This window comes from Channa argus, chromosome 12, assembly GCF_033026475.1.
Source record: "Channa argus isolate prfri chromosome 12, Channa argus male v1.0, whole genome shotgun sequence".
Classification (NCBI taxonomy): domain Eukaryota; kingdom Metazoa; phylum Chordata; class Actinopteri; order Anabantiformes; family Channidae; genus Channa; species Channa argus.
This window is the reverse complement of record NC_090208.1, coordinates 12,627,110-12,651,999: the sequence shown is the minus strand read 5'-3', so window position 1 is coordinate 12,651,999 and position 24,890 is coordinate 12,627,110. Positions and strand designations below refer to the sequence as shown.

Below are 24,890 nucleotides of genomic sequence, written 5' to 3'. Positions count from 1 at the left end.
GCATCCTAAAAAGACAGTATACAGTCCCATTTGGACATGTTTACAACCTCTGAGAGGACAACAAACCTGAGCAGGTTTGACCTCCTCTTACAGGACATGTTTTTGCTTCCTCTCAGATGTTTTCACACAGCTCTGAGCTAGCCAGCAATAGCTGATAAGTAGCTTCTGTGGCCCTTAGGCCTGCAAAGCTGTTCGTTATAGTAGGGAGAGAGAACAGCCAACCGAAGACAGGACAGTTACCAAAAGGTCAAGAGTTTTCCCTCTAACCAAATGCCTGCACGAGTGGAAAAAAGAGAAAAGGAGCTGGCATGACTTCAGTTGCTCTATTTCTTCATTGTCCACCTTTCTACATTTGCTGCTAGTCAAATTACTCACTGTCATATGTGTGTGTTGGAGCAGTAGATGAATTTCCTCGCTCATGTTCTCTTTCTGCCATGTTTTAGTGTTTGAAAGTGAATGTATATTTTTATACTTTTTGGGACTGGCGTGGAATTAGAGTATCTTCCTTTTTAGTATATAACCTTTAGTATGCTGTAAAAGGACAGTATTCACAAACACTGACTGATGTTATGATTAGGGCTGCATGACTTATCAATTTAGCATTGTTACCACAATATGTGTGTGTGCACAATATTTACATTACGATTCCTTTGTTACTTTTTCAATAGTAATTTCATAGTGAGTTAACGAGTGTAATTTTCACCATTTCAGACGAGTCGTTGTGTTTCAGATTTGTACAAAAATCAGTCAGTAGATTAGGTTTAAGCTTACTTTACAATTTTGAATTATCACAAGATACTACAGATATACTAGATAAGCGTTAAAGTATATCACCACTGTAATTTTTGAATGTGTTTTTAAATGTTACTTTAACTACTTATTCCCTAAAACCCTGTAGGGTGTCTGTATTAACATATTTCAATAATTTAATGTTTGTGATCAACTTATTTTGTTTTACTTAGTGATCTCCAGAGGAAGCTGGCCATAGACTATGGAACAGACTGGGAGTTTCTGTTTTTGAACAGCCAGTGTTACCAACTAAAGGTATACGAGTAAGTATTGACAGAATTATTCATACATTCTTGTACAGTATGCTTATTTGTGTCTGATGTTGATATGGAATGTAGTTCTGAAATGTGTGTATGTTTTAATAGAAACATACCTTCATTATATTAAATTCTTGCAAAACACCCACTGACAGTAAAAAATAAATTTTCATGGTTTCAGCAATTTAATTGAATGTGAATTGTTGAAGCTTTTATTAGTTACGTCTGCTTTTAGTAATTACAGTCATGGAAAGCAATTACTTGTGCAATACCTGTGCTCTGCAGGTAGCCATAAAACCCAGTGGATAGAAAAGTAAAAACAGTTTTAAAGAAGCATCACAGAATCAATACTGTATGTTAATCAGAGGCAGGAATCCATCTACATTTGAGCAGCTGCACTCAAACATACTCTGTGTTGCAAATGCAAACCGTCTCAATGAAGCTCTACCATTTAAAGTTCATAATTTGGGAGCTCCAAGTCACCCCGGAGAAGCCAAATAGCTAAATCAACTAAATTTAATCAACAGAATGAGCTTCTTTTACTCTCTCCCGCTGCATCCCTATGGCCCCTGCTGGGGTAGAATCTGTTCTCCTCAGGATTGCTTGCCAGCTGGAGCTTTAGAAGCCTGTGGGTGGTTGCAGTTTTTAAAGAAAATTATTTGAGATCTGCACTGAGATCTGCAAATACTTTTTTCAGACATCCTTGGAATCTGTGGTTTTCCCATGCCCTTATACACCAGTGTGATTTGTTTGCTTAGCTCGCCATTTAGGAGGCAAAATCTGAAGAGGAAAGTTGCAGTTCTTGTACATAAGCCAGAAAAATCTTAGTCTTTTTCCTGTACAGTAGATAGTATTACTGTAGACACCAACACTGCACACTGGTACTGAGATGGCTCCTATAATATCGATTGTCCCTCTGGAAATGTAAATGTGTTCATTTAATTGAACAAATTCACACATTGAAGAAAAACAAGTGGAGAAAAGCTGAAAGAGTTTATGCCAGAGCCAGTAAGGAATCACAGTAGTAATGATAACTAAACATGACACGTCTGTGAGGCTGGAGGGCTGCATCTTTTTTCGGTCTTTACAAAACCAAAAACAAGGGCAAATATATAAGGAATAGTGCGTTGATCTAGAAATGCAAGCATGTGTGTGTAACTAGCTTAACACATTATTAGGCTGGGGACACACTAAAGGATAACCGGGCTGATTTTAGGCCTAATTGCCCCTTCTGACATTTGGGCGGGGTATCCGTTACTCAAGGATGGTTCGTAACCAGTTATTGGCCCAAACTATGTTGTACGTTGTAGGGGTTTTTCATTGTGCATAAACCAGCATAGCCAGTGAGAGTGAACCAACCGGAAGCATCGTTAACAGATGATGTTTACTTGAAGCCGTACCTGTCACCAGCCTTTTTTAAGACTAAGAATAAAACTTCATTTCCAACCCATCTCCAGCTCACCCTACAAAATATAAAAGCCATGCTTATTCTGTTTTTCTCAGCCATGACTTCATCAACCGTACTCTGCTTTACTTTCTCAGCACAAACCAGCAGACAGAACTGCTACTAGCTGGTTTTCTAGATGACCATGACAGGCTGCCTCCATGTTTGTTTTGCTCAGACATTCAGAAGTTTTTTTCTTAGGGATCCTTGTTCCTTGGAATCACCACTCTGAAATTGTTTAGTATAAATGCCAAGGGTTTCACTTCACCAACCCCAGCCAAACATAACTAACCATTAATCCTCACTATAATCCTTTTCTATTAGAATTTGAGATGCCATTTAAAGCCAGTTCATAAAGCTAATGTGGACTATACATTATTTACTTGGGTGTTCAGCTTTGCACAGTGTAGTTTTCTAGCAAGTTAGCCTCACCAAACTTAATATTTCAGCTGCAAGTAGTTTGTAGCACCTGCTATAATTGGCTATAGGTGTGAATGTGAGACTGAATAGTCGTCTCTATATCTGGCCTTGTAGACTGGTGACCTGTACAGGGTGTACCCTGCATCTTGCCCACTGACAGCTGGGATGAGAATAAGCAGTACAGGTAATGGATGGATGGACATGCAATAACTGTAAACAGTAAGAGATTTAATACGGCAATTATTTTAAATTAAATCAAATTCTTACAAGCTGTAACAGTATAGTCTATTCGTTCAGTCTTACAACCTTAGCCTTTTGTACAGAGCCCCGTACTGTTCTGTTACCTTTCTTTCCTTGGCCTATTGGTGTCATATACTCCACGTTAGTTTTCATTTGTCAAATAACTGAAGAGCACAATATCCGGTGTCAGCTCAGTTCAAGGTTCTTTGACCTACTAGCACCCTCTCAGCAATGTACCAGTCCCCCTCGCTGCCCCCCTTTATCCTTTCTGTTCGCCTTAAACTGTGATCCTGAAAAGACGTGACATTGACAGACACATAAACCAACGACTTTCTATAGCACTACTTCCTGCGACCTCGTGTAGCAAACTAGCAAAGCTAGAGTTCCTCTCTAGTAATGGAACAGGATCAAAAACTTCCCTCTCCAGCTTCTTGATCATTGGTTGAAAACATCCTCCCTCCCTGGTGTTTAGATCTCTCAAGTTCGATTAAATTGCGCCGTCTTTTTTCCTGAGTGGGAGCCAATATCGAAGAATAGTGCCTAGAGCCATAAAACTTTGCTGAGCTGATTCACTGTCTATCTTTAATACAACTAATAGCTTTGCATTATTTAAATAACTGGATTTTAGCTGATGCTGGTGTCTGATATGGCAGAAAAAAAGGCTTTAAATGCAACAAGTTAAGGATCATTTGGCGAGAAAGACACGTGAAACAGTTCTGCAAGGACATAGAAAGAGTTGCTCATTAGGTAAATAGGATTTACCTTTGTTTGCTGTTAGATACAAAAGCACAAACTTGTTAAACTTGAAATTGTTCTGTATTTGAATGTGAGTGTGTGAATTGAGAATTGTCCTTTTGCCCTTGCAGTGGAGGGTCCTCTTCTCTGCAACTCTTTGTCGAGTTATTTCCTCAGCCCTGCTTGTATTTTACCTTATGATGGTGTGAATCACTTCTGCAAACTGGGGCTTGAAGCCCTCCCTTGTTTGTCCAGGGATAAATATAATATCTTTGATTTCAAAGGGGATAAATGGCCTCTTGTTGTGGAACACTTTCAAGTGGAATGAGTAACAGAAATATTACAAGGTAAATGCTCCTTAGTAGCACTGTCCGCCTTCCCACTTCCCAGACTAAAAACTATATTGTATTTTGTTATCATTTAATGTAATTTACTGCTGTATTTCCATGTAGCTCTCTCTCTATCTCTCTCTCTCTCTCTCTCTCTCGCTTGAGTTCTACATTACATCACATTTAAGCCCCTGAAACTTACCTCTAAAAATTCACCCATTAAAAATCCATGTATTTTTCCTAAAATGGTCTTTTGGGTGCTGGTGGGCCCTTATCACAAGTCAGGAATTTAAAACGCAGACTTCTGTGAGTGAATCAGAAATAAGCTTGGCAATTCAGTCAACACAGCCTGGCACAGCATGAAGGAAGACACCCCATAATGAGTTCTCAGAGGCGGAGTCCCTACCTACAGCGGAGTCTAATATTCCTCCTGTGGATTTGTTGACGCTCCTCAAAGCAACTTAAATCGAAGGGCCGTGATTTATGCAAGACTGTCAGGTCAGATTGACTCAGCCTCTGCTCTCGTGTCATTAGAAAGTACAGCGCTTCTGTGAGTCATGCCCGCCACTGTGGTTTAGCTTTGACAGAGAAGAGAGAAGGATAACGCAGCACAAGTGACACTTGTCTGTAGAACATCACATGGCCTTAATGCTGCACTGGGTTCTTCTAGGGAGACACTCCATTAGGACAGCCTAGAGGGAGCTTTTTCAAATTAGATATAAACCATTGGACGGCATGTGGTGTTAAGTCCTAATTGTGTCTACCAACATGGAATTGAACAGACATATATGTGGCTCATTTAATAACAGCTGTAGCATATATACCAACCATCCAGTTGCAAATAGGGTGTAGACCGTAACATTGGCATCCTTAGACTGTCAGTTATTTGCTGACTGTCTTTTGTAGCTAAGAACTTGTCAGAAATAGAAAAAAATCTGTAAACTACTAATAATAGTCATACCAGCACCTGCCATGTTGGTTTTTTCTAGAAATGAGAACAAGCTATAGAAGGAGGAAATAATCTTTCAATGTCAATAATGTTAGTCTGATTTAACCATGCCAAGCTTCAACGTAAAGGCTGTTGGAAACTGCTGTGAAAGCCAAAAAGCAAACCAGACCACAGCTAGCAACAAGCAAATGCACAAAATGAAGTGAAAGACTGGTTTGTCCTGGTCGATCACAGAAAGGCAGATCGCCCAGTTAACCATAATTGGAATGATGTAAAAATAAGTGGTTGTGCTGCAGTAGCTGCTTATGCAGGCCCATGTCATAGAGCATGAGCACTTTGTCACAGCCAGTAGCTTTCAAATTATGATGGATGTGTCACAGACACTGTTGTTAAATTAAAGCACGAAAATTAACATTACTCTTTATAAGCTGTTCGTGCAACTAATTAACTTCAAAGGGTCATTTGTCAATAACAGGGAGGGCAGAAAGATTGCCTTCACCTGGTTTAGCATTGTGTCTACAAAGAAGGTGCCGTGTGATCAGCATGTTAGCAGGAGAGAAGCTTTATAGTTTTAATTTGCCTTGCGTGTGTTCGGAGTGTACATAGGTCATGGATATTTTGAAGGATCTCCGAGACAAATATGGAATAGTTTAGTGTAAGATGAACCAAAAATACTGAAGAATAAAAATGTGGTTCAGGTCACTTTTTGAGGCATGCAGCGCAAGTTAAACATCATCCGTGACTTGCCTACAGTGTGTCCACAGTTGGATTAATAAGGATTGACAAGTATGTTTTTTGTTTGTCGAATGTGAGAGAGACAAACGAGGAATGAGGCTCAAATGCTTTATGTTTAGACGTGCCATACGACACACTTCAGAAATGAGTTTATGGGATTTTCCTATATAATACAGTATGTATCAAAGAAAATCCCATAAACTCATTTCTCATAAAGGTCGGCAACAAATTGCCAATTTAAACTTAAAAGTTGACGACTCATCAGTATATATTTTTAGATTGTCCACTCCCCAACTGGCCAAGTGTTCACTTGCTGTAAGTTTGTAACTTTAGAACACCTAAGGGACCAAAAGTTTCAAACTTTCATGACTAATATGATTAATAATACCATTTACAAAAGTGCTTCTGCATACGGTCTGTGATTCATGAGACTCCGATAAAAAGAAAAAGCAGGGGTGGCCGTCTGAAGTAGCAGGAGTTTCTGTTAGCCCAGTAGACCTGTGAGCTGGCAGTGAGAGCGTGTTTGTTTGGAGGGGTCATAAAATCATCACATGTCATCAGTCTTTGTTATGCTGCCAACTTCATGGCCAGAGAAGTGGGCAGTGAACAGAGTATCTGTGGGTTGGTTGTGGTGAAACAGTCTGGTACAATGTTTTGGAGATTGCTTGTTTATCACAGCTTGTCACAGCACACCAGGACTTCCTGTGTCTAAGTCAGAGTGACTTGTTGTAGAGCCAAGTTAATCATCTTTATTGTTGTCATTATTGTCCTACTTTACCAGTTCTTTTTTCTAGCTTGAGTTAACTTTTAAGATGCTTGCTGTTGCACTGTAATCAGACTACATAACCCTCCAAATCACTAAACCTAGCCCCCATAACAAGCCCTGCTATTATGCTTAGTTTCCTCTGCATGGAGAATACTGTGAACCAGCAGTGGAGCTTCCCTGTGGTATGTGTGCTTTGGTCAGCTTGGCTGATCAGGCAGGTGCCTGTGCCCAACTTCATACAAAAGGTTTTTACAGGTTTTTAACTACACAATGTATTTTTTCCTTAACCTTTGTGTAGGCACTTACAGAATATCTGGGTGCATAAACTTGAAAGTATCCTACTGTCACCATGAGTAGTGTTATTGTTGAGCTCCAGCTGACAGACGCATGACAGCTGTTTCTCCCTGCAAAACATACCCTCAATAAGGACAACTGTATATACAAAAACAGATATTTATATTTTATTTATTTATCAAAGCAGGAGCAAATATGAATTACATGTGAAATACATAGGAATATTCTAAAATGCTGTTAGAGAAAACTGAAGACAAAAACAAGAACGCTTAAATAGGCTTAAAAATCTTACTAAGTAGTTGTTGATGTCAAGAAAGTTGAAATACCTTAAGAACAAAGACGAGTAGAAATTACCAAAGAGTGGCCTTGAATCCAATAAAGTCTTAAATGAAGCAAGTCAGTGTCACAGTCACTGCTGGCAGATACATTTAATGTATAGTATGTAACTTAGAGAAAATTCTAAGAATTTATTATACAGCTGGAAACTGTTGCAAGGATAAAAAAATAAAAACATAAAAACAACAAATTCCCTGCTAATCTGAGTGATTTAATTTGAACTAAAAGAGACATTGAATTTATCCACAGGTTCAACAGAGACCTGGGGGGAATTAGGCATAACGTAAAAATCAATAAAACCTCAACAGCAAAGAGCCTCGGTTTATAAAAATTATAATCCTTGTATTATCCTGTGTTTATATTGGATTTCTTTTCATGCTGTGACTAGTTTATGGCTCCTGATGTAACAACCTGAACCTCCTAGTGAGATCAGGAGAATTTATCTTATTTAATCAAAACTAACATGATCTAAATCAGCAACTATAAGAACTTTAGTGTAATTACTATACTATTAGTAATTACTTTTTTAGGTATTGTGTTACGTAGACCATGTTCTGCATGAAAATACATGACATAGCCACTTGGCACATTTCATTTGTATTTTTAGGAGTGGAGATGCTACACTTTAAAGTAAATTTGTATTATTGCATTGTTGCAATAACCCTAGAAATGAAGGTAATATAGTATTAAACATACCGAGACCCTTATCAGAGCATCTTGCCCAGATGCCTCCTTTGTTCTACACATAAAGCCAAAAAATATTTATTTGTTACTTTAAGAAAAGAATTTTTCAAATGTAAAGAGATGAAGTGTAGTCCTGCTTATAATTACAAGTGTTGGAAAATGAACATGCTCTTTTCCTGTTATACTTAAGAAGTAATATGTAAAGTCATGTTTTAAAACATTCCTTTACTTGTAGCACATAATATTGCTTTCAATTGAGAAAAACATGGCATTATTGGCAATCAATACACATAACAACGCACTCACAAAAATTGAAAACATTTTCAAAAATGAAATCTCAGGCCCTTAATTCAGCACTATGTAGAAGCCCTTTTGGCAATTATAGATCCAGATGTTTTCACAGAGTTAGTCTCCAGGATTAGGCTAGTTCATCCTATTCTTCCTGACAAATCCTCTCACTCTCCATCCGTTTTGTTAAGAAGTGTCTATGAACTGCCATCCCCAGGTCTTTCCACAGATGTTTGATGGTATTCAAGTTTGGACTTTTGCTGAGGCACCGGAGGACAGTTAGAGACTTTACTTCACTCATATATTATTGAACATCACATTGCAAACCTACAGGCATTTTTATGTTTCTGTGTCAGCCTTGCGAGATTTTTTTCCACAAGCTTTTGGAACTAGGCTGCAAAGATTAGTTAAAAAAAATTATCAGTGAATTGAAATTGGTATCGGGAAGAAAAGTAAGATTGTGGCATTCCCATTATGCTGCAAACTACCTCTTCATTGTAATTGTGAATATTCACTTACTTTTTTCAAGAATCGTTTAAGGGATTCATGTCTGTGAGTTTTGCAGCTTATTGTTTTTAGTAAATCTCCTAAACACAGAATAGACAAGTGCAAAAGAAAAAATGTTGAATTAGGCAGTGACTTCTGAACAGATGTTTCATAGTCACTTGCCAAGTCTCAAAGCTTTTGATTTTTTTGCTAAGTTCTTCTTCTTTGTCTTTTTCATTTTTGTACTACTTCTTTTTAAATGTTCCTTTTCTTTTTATTCTTCCTTTATGTGGAAACTCTAATTATCACCTTAAGTTTTGTTGAAGTAGATTTACAAACACGTTTTTGTGTTAAGAGCCATTTTTTGCATCTCAGATGAGGAAAAGTGTAAAACGTCTTTTTGAGCCAACTTGCTTTACACCTACATAAGATCCTTTGCATTCAGCTATACAATGTGTTATTGCTAATCACTGTATGGAAAATGTCCTTATAAGGCAGGTCACTCACAAAGAAATTAGTCTGAAAAGCATTTACGGTTTATAGCAACATGTAGAATATAATTAAATAAAGCAGGTCAATATGATCAAATTCTACTGCATAGTTGCATGGAATTACATTAAGTTGCATTATCAAAACAATGCAACTTAATGCAAATGTTTGTCTCTCTCTGTGTGTGTGTGTGTGTGTGTGTGTGTGTGTGTGTGTGTGTGTGTGTGTGTGTGTGTGTGTGTGTGTGTTTATTTATTTATTTATTTATTATGAACCCGGGCTTTTATTTTTAAAATCACCATGACTCCATAATTCATTTTTGAGACATTTTAAAGCCCCATACAGAGTGTTGTCACATAGTTTCTATCATCAACATGCATCAACCTTCACCTATTTTGAGAAGAAAATAGCAGCAATAATAATGTAACTTGAGAGATGGCAGAGAGAATGCAACATTAAATGATCTGCCAGAGTCTATTTGCCTCATTGCCCTTAGTGATGCCTTTAAAAACTAAATTGGCTTCAAGTTGAGCTTGTTTTTTTCCCCATTTTTCGCATATAAATTGAGGCATCTTTAAAGGGAGAGAGCGAAAGAAAGGCTCTGTGTATTTTTATTTTTATTTTTTTTCTTCGTAATTTATGTGGGAAAGAGGTCTCTACTGTGCATCCGCCTTCTCCCATAAGGTTGTTTCACAGAAGCAAAGCTTAATAAGAAAAAAAAAAGAGAAAAAAAAGTGCTTTATGCATTGACTCTCAGCTCTGCATAGAGAAATTCAAGTCCAAGCTATGATAAGCTGTCAGGAAAGTGAACTTCAATCACTCTCATAGTAAAACCACCATACAGCGATTTATTTAAACTTGCATTTGTGGTTCACCATGTGGAAAATGAAGGTAAACTTAAAAATGGTCTACTCTGAGTATGTCCGCTTTTAGAGTGGCTCTAGAAAGATGAAGGAAGGATGAGCTTGGTCTCAATTATCAAGTGAAAGAAATTGCAATGACCTAACTTTGTAATGATCAAGATGGTCTTTTTGAAAGTCCGGGAAATGTAATTTTAAATATTCTTCCTAATATAAATTAGACTACTGGAATTTGGATCTGCAGTTGCACTTGAGACCTGATGAGCCGACCATTTGAATTTCAGAAGCACAAAAAGTAAAACTCTCATCATGGCTGCACTTCCACTGGAAAAGAGAGACCTAAACACTGCAGAACTTTTTTCACCACTGAGTTATAAATCAAAGTACGTCACTGCTGTTCTCTAATACATCTCCATGTATTAGGTCCCCTTTAAATTAGATGCATTCCAAATCAACTCTATTTAGACAAAGTGATCATTGGTACAATAAGGAAAACCCTCCCTTTAGCCACATCTATATATAAAATAATATAGTGGCAATATATGTTGCATTAAAGCTAGATGTAAATGTGTAGTATGTTCACAGCCAGTTAAACAGTTGGTTTCACTGTGTGGAAAGATTGTCTGGGATGGTATTCAAGACTACATGTCTTTCTAAATAGGGAATTGTGCTTTTATGTGCATGTGCTGTATGTTTGTAGGATGGAAGTTTGATTGAAGGCATTAAAAATACTTCATACTGAGTCATCCATATTTCATATTTCCACATATCATGGAAACCCACACATTAATGTTCTCTTAATTTTCTGGTGTCATATTGGTACACTGTCTAATACAAGACATTCACTGAAAGCTGACATTAAATTAGTGAAGCAGCAGCAAAATCTGAAAAGAAATGGACACAAACAAGCACAATAAAATATGATGTGGCATTACTACCTCTGCATTTTTGTAAGTTGGACTTTGAAAGAAAGAAAAACTCACCACATCAGCACTTATAGTATCTGAGTTTAGTCCAGGGAATGCCCTTTTCCAGGTGCCCATTTTATTCTTATCCAGTCTGTTAAAATAAGGTACATAGTGTGCAATGCAGGTTTTTACTGCAAGTACTATAATCCAGAAATTGTTGTTTTTTTGTTTTTTCTTTTCTGGTGGCTTAGTGTATACTGTACTTTGAATTGGACATTGCTCAGAAACAAGCACTGAAATAATTTTGTGACTGCAACTAGGGGTTACACATTGGTTAAAACTGGGGCTTGAAGCTGAGTCTGATGATTAAGGACAGCCAGCCACTTTGACTAAACTGCTTCTTCACACCCAGGACAGGTAGTTCACTTAATTCAGTTTTTGGGGGGTTAAAAAACAACAACAACAAAAAAAAAAAAAAAACTCCTGTCTTGTGTTTACACCCAATAACATGTGCATTGTTTCTAAACAGTCAACAATTTGAGTGCAATTTTTAATATATTTTTGAAAAAAAAGCTGCTTCACAATTTAAAAGAACTTAATGGTCAAAAATGTATAAGCTGAATCTAGTGTAAAAGTGCTCAATTACATCAAAACAGTTTTCCTCAGAAATATGCTTGTTTTCTGCTGAGAATTTGATAATTAGATCAATACTCCCTTCATATCGTATTCTCCCTTCATACTCTCTTTGGAATATGAAGCCACAGTCACCACCTGTTTAGCTTAAGTTAGCACCTGCTGTATACTGAAAACAGGAAAAAAAGTGCAGGGGCCTCTTTGAGATTTGCCATCATCACTAAATTTCAGAATCCAGGTAGGCTAACTGATACAGAGCATTATATGTATCACAATACAGAGCTTACTATTCCATATATATCACAATATATTTAAGATTTTGTAATACATCATTTTAGGAAAGCTATTATAAATACAACAGCAGCAGCCACTATCACAAATACTAAGGCAGCAGCAACTATCACAAATACCAGAGCAGCAGAAAAGCAGACAATCGGTCATCGATGTTGCATCCAAACTCAGATTTGAAATGTGAACAGGTGCTTTTGAGAACCAATACACAAAATAATAGTATCACAAAACATAACATAATATAGCAATAGTCAAGTGTACTGATAAGTGCCGTTGGTAGAGGATCAAATACCAGGCCACGGACCAGATGTGTCCTTGAGCAAGACACTCATCACTAGCTCCCTGGGTGCAGCCTGTGGCTGCTCCCTGCTTCCTCCAGGGGGATGGGTTAAATGCAGGAAACAAATTTCTTTGTAAAGCGCATATATAATATGTATATGTGCTCAATTATTACAGTAAAAAAAGAAAAGAGAAAAAATAAAGTCACACCCCTACCATCTGTCCGTCTCATTCTTGTAAAAGCAATGTCCCCCGAACACCTCAATGGCAAATACACTCAAGCATAAACTGATAAGATTTTGGGTGACAGACATCTGTGACACTGTGACCTCAGATTGGCTCCATTCTTGTGAATGTGATATAACAGTAATGTTTTAAGGAGATTCAATCAAATGTGCCACATCCATCCACTTGAACTCAAAGATGAACTGATTAGATTTTGGTTGGAAAAGTTCAAGGTCATAGACCAGACATATGTCCCTTTTTTATGAACGGATTATCAAAGGGAAAGTTTAAGTCACTGTGACCTCACATCTACCTCATTCCTTCCAATGCTATATCTCACAAAACACGTGGACAGAATTTCATTACATCTGGCACAAATGTCCACCGATTGGAATATAAGGCTTGAGGGCATGCATATAAACACATACTTGGCTGGTTTGCTAAGAAAAAATGAGAACACTATCTATTTTGCATTCTAATTAGGCAGATGTTTAAATCCTGCTATTAGAGTATTAGTAACTGTTTAAATGTTAAATTGGTAAATCTTATACTGTAGGGAAATGCGCTAAATCAACCAATTGTTAAAATGTTTTTATTAATATTACTCATAGCAGGCATTATTTTTTTTTATATTGTGTACTGCTTACTTTAATTAGAATAGATTTGAATAGCTCCACATATGCCTGAATAATGGCACAAAAATAAAAACAATCTACAATATGATTAATGAAACTAAGGTGAGCTCGGTGATTAGACAATGACACATTGTTCATTATTCAAACACTCAAAATGCGCTGTAGACTGTAAAACCTTAACGTGGTAGAGGTAGTGGTAACATTGACTTCCAGTTGTGGGACATAATTAATTGACACTCATTGTTAGTGAAGAGCAAAGATACTTTGGAAACTTCTGTTCTTCTCCTCTAAATACTTGTAAGAAAATCCTCTGTGGACATTGGTATGCAACCTTTTTTACTTCTTTTTGAAAGAACTCTGGTTTAACACACCCCAAACCCTCTATATAAATATGCATGTTCTTACCCTAAACCACCACAAATTTCAAACGTCACACTTCATCAACTCCACACTTTCTCTGCGCTGGCTTGAAACATAGGGAACAAAACATACCTCACCACCTACAATTGAATCTGTGAATAGTAACGGTTGTGATTCCTCCACTGTTTACACATTACTTTTGACCAAACTTATACTAAAACCTGAAGTCTACAGTTAAAGCACATTTTGTTTTTCCATGGCAGTAATGTACAGAGCGAAAATTATGAAAATGGTGTTACTGCCCAAATACTTACTTGACTATAAATAAATAAAGCTCAGAGATTGTAACTTGTTATGCAAAATTCAGTGCTGCTTTTGAAACACATTCCAGTGATGATTGCGTGACCCAAGGTTGCTCTATACTATTGAGATAAGCAGTGTTGCTTTGCTTCTAAACAATTATCCTTTTCACTATATTGTCTAGTCCCCTTTGACCTCTGGCATGCCAGCCGGGTGTTCACAGTGTTACCTATAATCCAATTAGCTAGTGTTGACGTTGCTATAGTTTGCAGTGTCACCCTGGGTGAACTCCACCCACGCCGTCACATAGCAGTCTAGTGGGAGAATGGGCTTAATTGCCGTCTCTGTCTCCTTCTCCCTCTCTTGACTGGATCTCAGTGGACTGAAGAATAAATATGCTGCTTTATCTTTTCTTTCCCTCTGTAGTCCTATGAGTACCCAGTTGGGTGACTGTGTCAGAAATGTAATTAAGGATGGATTGTTGAGGGATAATTTCTCTTTATAACAATGTAGGTCTTAATTGCATTGTGTTGGTGATCGTTATATGTAAAACTGAGATCTGGAAATGCAAATATGTTGCTAAAAATAAGTCCAATGCAGTTAAAAAAGCAATCGAGCAGATTTCAAACAACCCTAGAATTATTTAATTTTGTGATTACAGTATTACTGTAAGTAAAGTTGTAATAAACTGAAATGATCCTTTAATAGTTGCACAAAGCCCTGGCAACACATTCTTGTTCCCCTCCCATTTAGCATTTATAAATGGTCCTATGCAGAATCTTAATTAATCATAATACTTTTTAATGATAAGCTATAGTTCGATTATATGAAGACGTAGCAAAATGCATTTATTAATGTACTTGGTCAAACACTGCAAATTCCTATATAGCAACTACGAAAATAACCAGTTTTTATGATAAACCAAAAATAAATCACAGATTTATTTACAAATATGATTACACCTAAGTTGTATTGCATGGCCAAAGGATTTCAAAACGCATATTGCTCATATTGTGGACAATATTATATATTTGTGGCCGCAGTGTGAAAAATAAATGTTATCTTGAGTCTATTTGCTTGGTTATTAAGAATGTTGCACCTAGCTGTCTTAACTCAAGCATACAAATTAGCATAAAATAGGGGGGAAAATGCTATTTTTTAAACCAACTTAATATTTTCATTAATTATTGATGCAATTCTACTCTTAAATACAAAATCTGTTAACTACAGACAAATTCTCAAGCTGTCAGAAAATATTTGGAACTAGTCTCTCTTTTCTTTTTTTCTCGATAAAATGAAGCTAAAGACGAGGAAGAAGTTGCTAAATGTAGCAAAAGTCCTACTAAGGTGGCAACACTGCCCTGCACACTGGTCGGTCACATGACTACACATAGGCAAGTCATACTCCACATACTCCACTTCCTAAAAGGAGACGGACTAGTCTTCTCTCTTTTTTTTAAGGGTGTAGATAATGAGCAAACTGCATGCAAACAGAGAATGGGCTGTCACGGTCACACAAGTACAAATTATTTAATTAAATCACAAACTTTTGCAGTTGTATAGTCACGCAGCCAGACTTTGTGATAACATTTTTCGTGCCGTGCTAATATATTGTGGTACCACTTCATTTGTTTAATGTTGCCACACTTATTTTTGATGCTTCATAGGAGTTCAAAAATGTGTTAACAATGTATCTGTATCTGTTTTTTTTTTTTATATTAATAGACTTCTTCACTAGCAAACATAAAAACTAAATAGGTTCATTAGCATACATTAAAAAGAATTGAATGAAGAGCTGTTTTTTCCTCAGAAATCAGTAGATTTATGATTGAACTAGGCCTGCAGTCCAATCCAGTGAAGTATGATATACTGCCTGAGGGGCTAAGTGGTTGCATCTAAGATATTTATTCTCTGTGTACCTTCAGGCCCCAGCACACCTGCCAAAGGTTGACACAGTGGTACCAGCTTATTATGGCTAGTGTCAGACAGTGACACATCAAACATGGGAGACAGAAAGAGACACAGTGTGTAGTTCAGGACCTGAATAAAATGATCACTGTTGTCATTTTTGATCTGCTGCTCATCACTGCCTTCTGATTATTGTCAAAGATTTAATCAGTGACCACCAACTTTTATCTTCTCATCTCTTTCTTTCTTATCCTTTCAATCCACTGCCCAGTGCCCTCTTGCTGCACGTCATCATCTGTCATATTTGTGGCCTGTTCAGTCGGTGATTCATACGCACAGCGTCACCACCAGCACAGTCTGATTCCCTCCCACTCTCTTTTGTGCACTTTTATTTCTGTTGTCCCCTTTCCTCTGTCTCTGCCTTTGTTCTCCTGGCTGTTTCTTAGGCTTATATTTCCATTGCTGTCAGTCTCTTTTCCTCAAAGCCCTTGTCACCGCCCATCCATCTCAGTGGATATTTCCTCCTTCGTGTCACACTGTGCTCATTTGCTGAGGATAGCTGGGGACAGTTTGTGTAAATGTGCCTGTTTGACCTTTCTGCTGTGTCCCATTTATGTAACTCACACAGCAGAATGTGCAGTGTGCGCCTAGCACACGGACCCTCATCAACCTGCACCTCCATCCTCATGTTTCGTATGCCACTTCAAATCTCTCCAAACTTCCAAACTTTTTTTGCAGCAATACATTTTTTTGTGTTCCCTTGCCTGCCTTTGTTTTCTCACAAGCTGCCACATGGAGGCGAGCATCCAAGGTCAGATTGCTGTGCCCCTGCACACAAATAGCCTAGCTTTTTTTTTTTTTTTTTTTTTTTTTTCTGCAGTGCTGGCGTGTCAGCAAAAGTGGGCATGGATGGATGGCTTTGCCTTGAGGGTAAGAGAGAGGGTGATAGAGAGGGGGAAAAGAGGTACAGACATACAGAGATACTCCCTGATGGGACTCATTTGATTGCTTTTTCACCGTGTTACCCCTTTTCCTTCCCCCCTTCCTCTGCTCAGCATACCTCTGTCTATCAGATGCCATCTGTTTCTGGGCTCAAACGAGGGTGTTTGTTGCTGCTCAAACACCTGCTTCACAAACCTAATGAATCTAGTGGTTTGTATAAGGAACTATACAGCATACATTAAAAGCGAGTTCTGATTCATTTATTTTGTTATTTGTTTATTTAGTATGAGAGTTTACTTGGCACTTGATTGTGCTTTTAATGCTTATGTTTGACTATTCTAGATGTAAGGACATTGGATCGAAGCATCAGTAGCACAGTTTCAATTTCTATTCACAAACACAATGCAGTAGTTATGTAAAGTCTTTCAGGTCCTTCAGGCGTGGGTGTCCTGCTAATTTGTCATATGATGTTAGAGCTGACTGAGGGTGTTGAGTGTCCTTGATGAGGTCAGCGGCAGCTGTAAAGACACCTTTAACTCATTCTTTGCTCATTCTTCCCCTCACTATCATGCCATTCAAATCCCAATATCTCTTGTCATCACTAACATAGTCATGGGTCAGTAGGTACCTGGCCACATGCTAAAAGGCTCAGTAGGTAATTATGCTGCATTTAGCACTATGCCATTTGGTTTGGGCACATAAACACAGGCTTTTGGTGAGATTTAGAGAAACATTGTGGTTTCAGTTATAATACGCTAAAAACATTGACTAAAATAACATTGTCTAATGATTTCAAAGTGGGAAATTAACTGGTCTGTCCTGTTTCAAAGTCCTGTGCTTGGAGTTGTCCTCATGCAACCTGACGACCTCAGTACAAGGACTTTGCACGTTACATTTTTGTTTAGATTATGTTATGCACAGTGCCACTCTAAGCCTGTAATAATTACTAGGTGCTAATTTTCCATGTCTTGCTGATATTGGCACTGGCAGGTAGTAGGCAGCCTACTAAACCATGAGTATGGGCTGATACCGACAGATTCATTCATGTGCAGTGATATTCAATGAAAACATTAGTATTGAATTGCGCTTCCTCTATCCTGAAGATATGAACAAGGCTAATGGCTATGCCATACCAACCTGACTGAGGTTCAGCTTCAACTCTAGTGCAGGCACAGATGGTAGGCATGCTAGTTGCTTGCTGGTTGTAGTTTTTGCACTGTGTTCAAGTGTTTCTTTATAGACCAGACAAAGGAAACATGGGTTGATGCAACAGTCAGCCTTCATTGTCACGTTCTATGCCCTAATTGTCTGCAGCCATGTCTGAGCCAATGCTCAAATCTCATGATAGGGGGTCACCAAAATAAGTATGAATCTGTAAAAATAATCTTCGAGACGCTGTAAGTATCTCCACTGACCTTAATTGGAGACTATCCAATAGTTAAGATATTTCACTCTTTACTAAAATGATAACCTAACTAACTGTGCTGATGTAGTAGGAGACTGAAGTAGTAGAATACCACTATGCAAGAATACTGCAAAGTAAACCTTGCTGCATGTCAAATTCCTCGGAGGGGCAATGGATTCTCAGTAGGCTTAGTCACGGTGAGACACATTTAATTCTACTCTAAGCTGGCCTGCTTACTCTGCAGTCAAAAAAAAGATGCTTCTCTTATTTCTTCCTTTGCCTCGTGTCTGGCAAATGGTGGAAGGGGCATCCCCGTTGAAACATACAGTAGACATGAAAGGATAAATGCCTGAATGAAAGTCTCAGAGATGACAAGCATTTATTACAACCTGTAAACAAGTACATGAGCAAAAAAAGTCAGCCAATCACTTACCTCTTTCCCACAATCCCTCTTTCTCTGATGTTCATCATTTTCTTTTCTTTCATCCTGCATCCCTCTCATACAGCTTCAGATCTTCACTTCCCTGCCCACATCTACTTAAGCTGAAGCCATTTCTTCCCCTGCACCTCGTACTTTCTATCTCCCTCGTTGTGGCTGTCGGGGTACCCTCTGCTCTTTTATAACAGTCAGTGTAATGGTTCAAATGTCAAAAAAAAAAGCTTTTCTGCCTTTCCCACTGTCGTTTTCACCATCAAGGGCTTTGATCAGTTACTTGAGTTAGTGATTGTGCCTCCACTCTCCAGCATTATCCTCTGCAAGTACATTAGTGATGGTCTCTGCTAATTGCTATCTCCTAGGCTCCTCTTTGCCTTGGCGGAGGAGCTGTGGGTGGCAGGGTAACTGCTAGCTCCTTGTCAATCTTCTGTCCCAGTAGGCAGCCGCTGAGCCTAGACAGACTCTCAGCGTTCAATAATTTTTATTGAGCGCTGACACTGAACACTGAACAATAATTAGTAATATACTGCTTCGGTTCGTGAGTTTTACTGCATTCACTTTGGTTTTCTTGTCTCCATGTTTCCTTTTTTAGTGAGCTTGTCTGATAGTGGACTTTTGAGGCTGATATTGATATTTTAGAGTTTAAAATTTAGCAATTTCACTTTTAAACTTCTATTGAAAGATTTTTGTGTGTGCATGTGTGTTCCTTTTTTTGGTCACAGATACAAGCTGTACACACAACACTGTCACACTGTTACCTTTTAAAGCTAGTGTGGACTAATCAAATAATTGCCTGTTTACCAATTTAGCACATACAGAACCACTGGCCCCCGAGGAATGTGGTTCAGTACACACTGTACTTTTAGCTCCCTGGTGGCTAAGTGCTACATGCTCCACAGCTTTGTCTAACTTTGTCTGCTATTTGGTGCTGACAAGATAGAATTATTATTGCTATTATTATTAAAACCAAAACACAGAGTCAAAAGAGGCTAAAAAACATTTTTTTTTAGAATGGTCTAAACTGCAGTTTTGGTAAACCATTTTTACATTGGGCATAGTCAATTAATTCATTGCTATTGTAAACTATTGATGAGCAGCTGTAATATAAATACATAGCTTTGTTGATAAAGATCTCTTAAATATGGTTACTAAAGAATTTTGACCAGAAAGTATTCAGTATTTTACAGCTGCAACTAAGAAAAAATGTATTCTACTATAGTACAATATGCATTTTTATCGACTGAGGTTTACTATACTCTACTATACTGTATACTCATAAGTGATTGGTTTAAATTTCTAACGTGATTACTCTTGTAAACCAGACTAATCATTCAATAAGCCCGGAAAAAGACCAAGAAAAAAAACCCCACTCCAATATAAAATACATGTCCCAAGGTGAAGTGAAACCTAGATGGATTAAAACCTTGTGTATGTTTCTCTTTTTCTCTCTGCAGGTATACTTATACCCTGTGTCCATTCAATCAAGTCTCTCAAAAGAGCACTGCAGGAACAGAGGTCTCATTAGGGTAAGTACCTCAATCTGCTCCACTTTGGTTTCCACAGTTAAAATCCACACAAATATAACCAGCCTGGATGTGTCAGCAACAGTTAAAAAAGAAAACGCAATACCTAGTACTATATGTTAACATTAGAAAACTTATAATTTTGTCCAAACAGTTGCACAGCATTGTGACTACATTGTTTGCTGTGATGTTTAGAGACTATATCAGAGCACTGTCACACTTTTAATAACACAAAAATGTGTTTCTTTTTAAAAGCACACCTGTCTTAAATTGAACATACATTGTGTTATTTTTTTAACCAACCAGTACTGTCATAAGGTTCTTCATTTTCCATTGATACCAACTGATAAATTCACGACAGCAGTTTTCATTTCATGAATGGAGCTGAAGCAAATCCCACGACTTCACTCCTCTAAAGCTTTTTGAATCATTGCTACATTGCTCATATGAAGTTACCCTATAACCTGTATTTGTGCTATTGATATTTATTATTGTTATTTAATCTCTGTAAGGTTTAATATAACCTTTACTCAGTCACTAACCGATCTCTGTTATAGTTTTAATACCTTTTAATCAATGGCAAACAGGTCTGAGTGTCACGTACCGCTGAGGTTGTATGTACTCAACCCCGAAGGGTTTCAGTTTCATCCCAGGGATTATGTGCTAGCCTTTTACTATCCTCTTTGGATTGACTGTGTCCTCTGCAGGACATGTTATCAAAATGCCTATGTGCTTTGAAAGACCCCACACACCCTAGGAACACACCTTTTTTTAAAAAACTAATCATGTTTACATTTTTTCTTTAATATCTATTCTTTATACATTTTTTTTATATACTGACTAAGTTTGAAACAAAGCCTGTCATTTAGTAATCAAGTTTTGCTTCCATAATTACATCATGCCACCTTTTCCCACCTTTTTGTCATTGTAACATCTCTGTCAAACAGATAAAAGAAAAAAATGTATATATCATACTGATGTTTTCCCAATTTTTTTTTTTTTTATAATTTTTTTCTCTTTCGTGAATTTTAGATTTGAGGTGATAATTATGGGATGTCGCCTTACTGTCCTTTTGCACTCTCTCATTAGCCTTAACCGTCAGTCATCCAACACTTTTATAGGGTGCAATTATGGAAACGCTATTCCATCGACATTGACAACTTTCTGGGAAAAAGCTTTTATGATTCACTACTACTCCTCCCTAAAGAGGAGGATTTGATTGCAGTGCTGTTTGGCTGTTGCAGGCACACAGACGAACAAACAATATAAAGGCCTAAATGACCACAGAAAATCTACCACAGTGTCAAAACATTTTATCTCCTTTGAAATGTGATGCCATTAGGCTTGACTTCTGTTCTTTTGGTGGTAGAAGTGAGCCGTTAAAGATAATTTCTTACCAATTATCCTCCTCTGAACATATAGTTTTGCTTTCAGTTGGCAAATTAATTAGAATCTAAAGCATGGCTGTGTTTTACTTTTTTTTTTTCTTTTTTTGCACTGCCACCTCCCACACTACCCACTCCCTTTTTGAGCGGAAAGTCCAATGCTTCACCATGTTTTTAGCGCAGGAAAGAGGAAGAACAGAATGCTAACTGTGAGTAATGTGACCCCAGCGCTTCTGCCTGCCTGTCACTCATGATGGTATGGAGGGGCAGAAGGACCAAACAGAACCAGTGGTCAAACATATCTCAGACTCATGTGAATTGGTGAGTTTGTTTTGAACAAATTCGCTGCCAAACAGGACTTGAGGGAAAGATTTTAAATATATATAACATGTTGTTTTTCACTTGAAATACTCTAGATATGACAACAGAAAGGCAGCATTCCTCAGAAGGGTTTGACTCATTTTTAAATCTATTTCAGTGGTTAATGTAAAAACAATACTAGTTTGCTCTTACTTGATGTCCTACAGGTAATACAAACACCTTGTTGGTAATTTCAGGTGTTGGCAGGCAGTGCAGCACCATATAATGTACTATACTGTTTCCAGAAAGTGTGTAGTGACGGTGTATGTGGATTGGTTTTTGAGAAAGGAGGCAGAGGGGAGCTACATGAATCATAGCTCGCATGCTGAGAATAAAGTTCATTTTTTATCCAGACAGACCATCAGTCAGCCCTTGCAGAATATGGCTTGGCCTCCTGATATCAATCTGCATGGAGGCATCCTCCGTTTCCCCAGAGGAGCGAGGGGAGAGAGGGGAGTGCTTTGATTTAAACGGCAGCATTTATCACACCTGCTCCAGCATCCTAAAGGACAACTGTGTGAGACGGGGGGAAGAGAAGGAGAAACGGCATTAACGTGTGGCCTGTCAACGGCAGCGTGAAGCTGGAACTGTGACTACTGTGGCAGTGACATTGTTAATACTTGCTTGTACCATTTAGACTAATTTGGATTAGTTATGTTACGTTTCTGCAGAATTAAATGGATGGTGTTGCTGCAGAATTTAGATTACGGCTCATGGCCAGAGCTCAGTTTGTGAAGTGTGTCAAGGCTCATAAAAGTTAAAATTGTTCCCTGAGCCCTAACCTTCCTTCATGCTTGGTTTTGCACCATAGTTGGCATTAGACCATTAACTATATAAATGTTCTTAAGGAACAATATTTCAGTCTGAGAACACTTTCTTTTGTAGCTGCTTGCTCTTGTATTGTGGCCACACACGTAACTATACAGATTTCATAAGGCACAGAAGTCATACTGCATGCTCCCAATTATCTGTAAATGTAGATATTATACAACTCATATTCACTTCTTGAATTCCAATGTCTCCGTTTTCCATTTAGCGTTTCTGCCTTTCGGTCTCAGCAGCTCAACCGCTTCCTGAAATGGCTATTGTAACAATAACATCAGCCATGATAATGATAATAGAGTAGAAGAAAATGCTTGCATTGCGACAAACACCATCCCACTGTGACAGCGTCGTCCATCTTCATAATGTCCAAGCCACCAACTACCAACCCCCACTACAGCAGACATGCTGGAAACAGTGACAGGACAGCAAACACAAGGTTTACTAAATGCATTTCACCTGAAAAGACAAACACATACGTGCACAAATGTACATCAGTGATGTGCAGTAGCTCACAAGATCCACGCTTCACCAACATGTGCTTATAAGATGTATACAGAGTAAACTGTACAGTATATACAAACAGAATAATGATCACCTTTTTTCTACAATCCTTTTTAGTATTGTTTTACTTTCATAAATAATATAGAAGGAAGCCTAGAAACCCACCTTATTCGGTATCATGTTTTCTGCTCAGAACGTGGACTTTTTGCCTGGAGTTTGTGATGCTGCCTTTAACCCAATGTCTCAGACTGAAAGCCAGCTTACTGAACACACCGGCTACATTTCATTTCTGCTAACTAGCGAACACCATTTTACGTTACACACTGAGCGAGTTCAGCTCCTTGCTAAATGTGAAGAAACAAAGTTATGTTTGATAACTGTAGATTAGCCGAAATGTATGCGGGGCCTTAACCAGCCAGATTACATCCATGTCTGCAAAATGTTAATGTTTATCATAGGACTTAGTATTTCTAGAGAGATTTTATGTTTTTTTTTTTTGTTTTTTGTTTTGTTTTGTTTTGTTTTGTTTTGTTTTTTTGAATGGGAGCTAATTGTAGCTGGATGCTCAGCCTATTGCACTTTAGCATTAGCTTCAGTTTCCAGCCATAGTAGTAGCTCAAACATTGGCTTTAGCTGGACCCCTATCGGTGGCTTTTCAGTCAGTTCAGTATGTTGAATCCATGTCAAACACAGTCGGTGAGAAAGACCACTCTGATTATGCGTTGAGCTTAGCGAATAATTGCACAAGAAGATAAACAGAAATTATACAATCAAGCGAGGTTAATAGGGCACATATGGAAGAATTTGCGGATTACATGAAGATGATAAATCAAATGAACTTTCCATCATCCATTATCCTTACTGCTTATGCTATTCAGGGTCATTGGGGGCCTGGAGCCTGTTCCAGCTGTTATTGGGGCGAGAGGCAGGGTACACTCTGGATAGGTCACCAGTCTATCTCAGGGCCAACACAGAAAAACATACACAGATGGACAACAATTCTCACTCACATTCACACCTATGGACAATTTAGAGTCACCAGATAACCTAATATGTATGTTTTTGGACTGAGGTTAATTGGTTTAGGTGCAGGTAAATTGCCTGTAGGTGTAATTGTGAGTGTGAATGGTTGTCCCTTTTGTGTATGTTTTCTCTGTGGCCTTGGGACAGAATGGCAACCTGTCCAGGGCGTACCCTGCCTCTGGCCCGCTGACAGCTTGGACAGGCTCCACAATGGATGGATGGATATTCTTACAAGTTGAAGCTCAGTATGTGAAGCTGACTACAATTATTACTTATTCTTACTGAATACACCATTAGCAGTTCTTTCCAGTAAAGGAAACGGCAGGAAATATATATAACCACATTTTAATTTCTTTTAAATAACCATAATGGCTTAAATACATGCTGCACCACTGCTTACAATCAGTAGGATCCATTTAAGTTTAAAATACAAGTCCCCAGAAAGTACATTGTCAACATCTAGTAATTAGCTAAGTGTTAAGTAGTGTTTAGCTGTTTTCTGCTAACAACCACAACAGCCACATAAAAGCTACTCTTTAAAGTATCACCTCCCAACAGCGCCTGGCCATAATAACATTTCACCATGAGCAGAAATACATTTGAAATATTTATGTGGCCCTTTTTAGAGTTATCTTAAAATAAAAACAACATGACCAAGCTGGGCAGTTTATACTCTGAAATATGAACACGCACACACACACACACACACTATCAACGTGTGTCCCTAAACAAACGCAACAAAAATGCTTTGTAAGAATTATAGCATCTTCTGATGCAGATTATCTGGACAGAGGCGGGAGGACTTAAATCTAGCAATGGAGGAGGAAGGGATCAGTCGAGGGGTCATCCA

The 24,890-nt window shown here is 38.0% G+C and overlaps 1 protein-coding gene across 2 annotated transcripts in view; it reads left to right on the top strand.

The window, feature by feature from the left end:
* Nucleotides 1-24,890, top strand: part of LOC137137991 (glucosidase 2 subunit beta-like) — a 116,968-nt gene that overhangs the window by 77,197 nt on the left and 14,881 nt on the right. For both annotated transcript variants that reach the window (XM_067524876.1, XM_067524875.1), the window contains 2 exons: nt 963-1,052; nt 19,878-19,949. In XM_067524876.1, the coding sequence (XP_067380977.1) occupies nt 963-1,052; nt 19,878-19,949 (162 nt within the window). The remainder of the gene's footprint in view (nt 1-962; nt 1,053-19,877; nt 19,950-24,890) is intronic.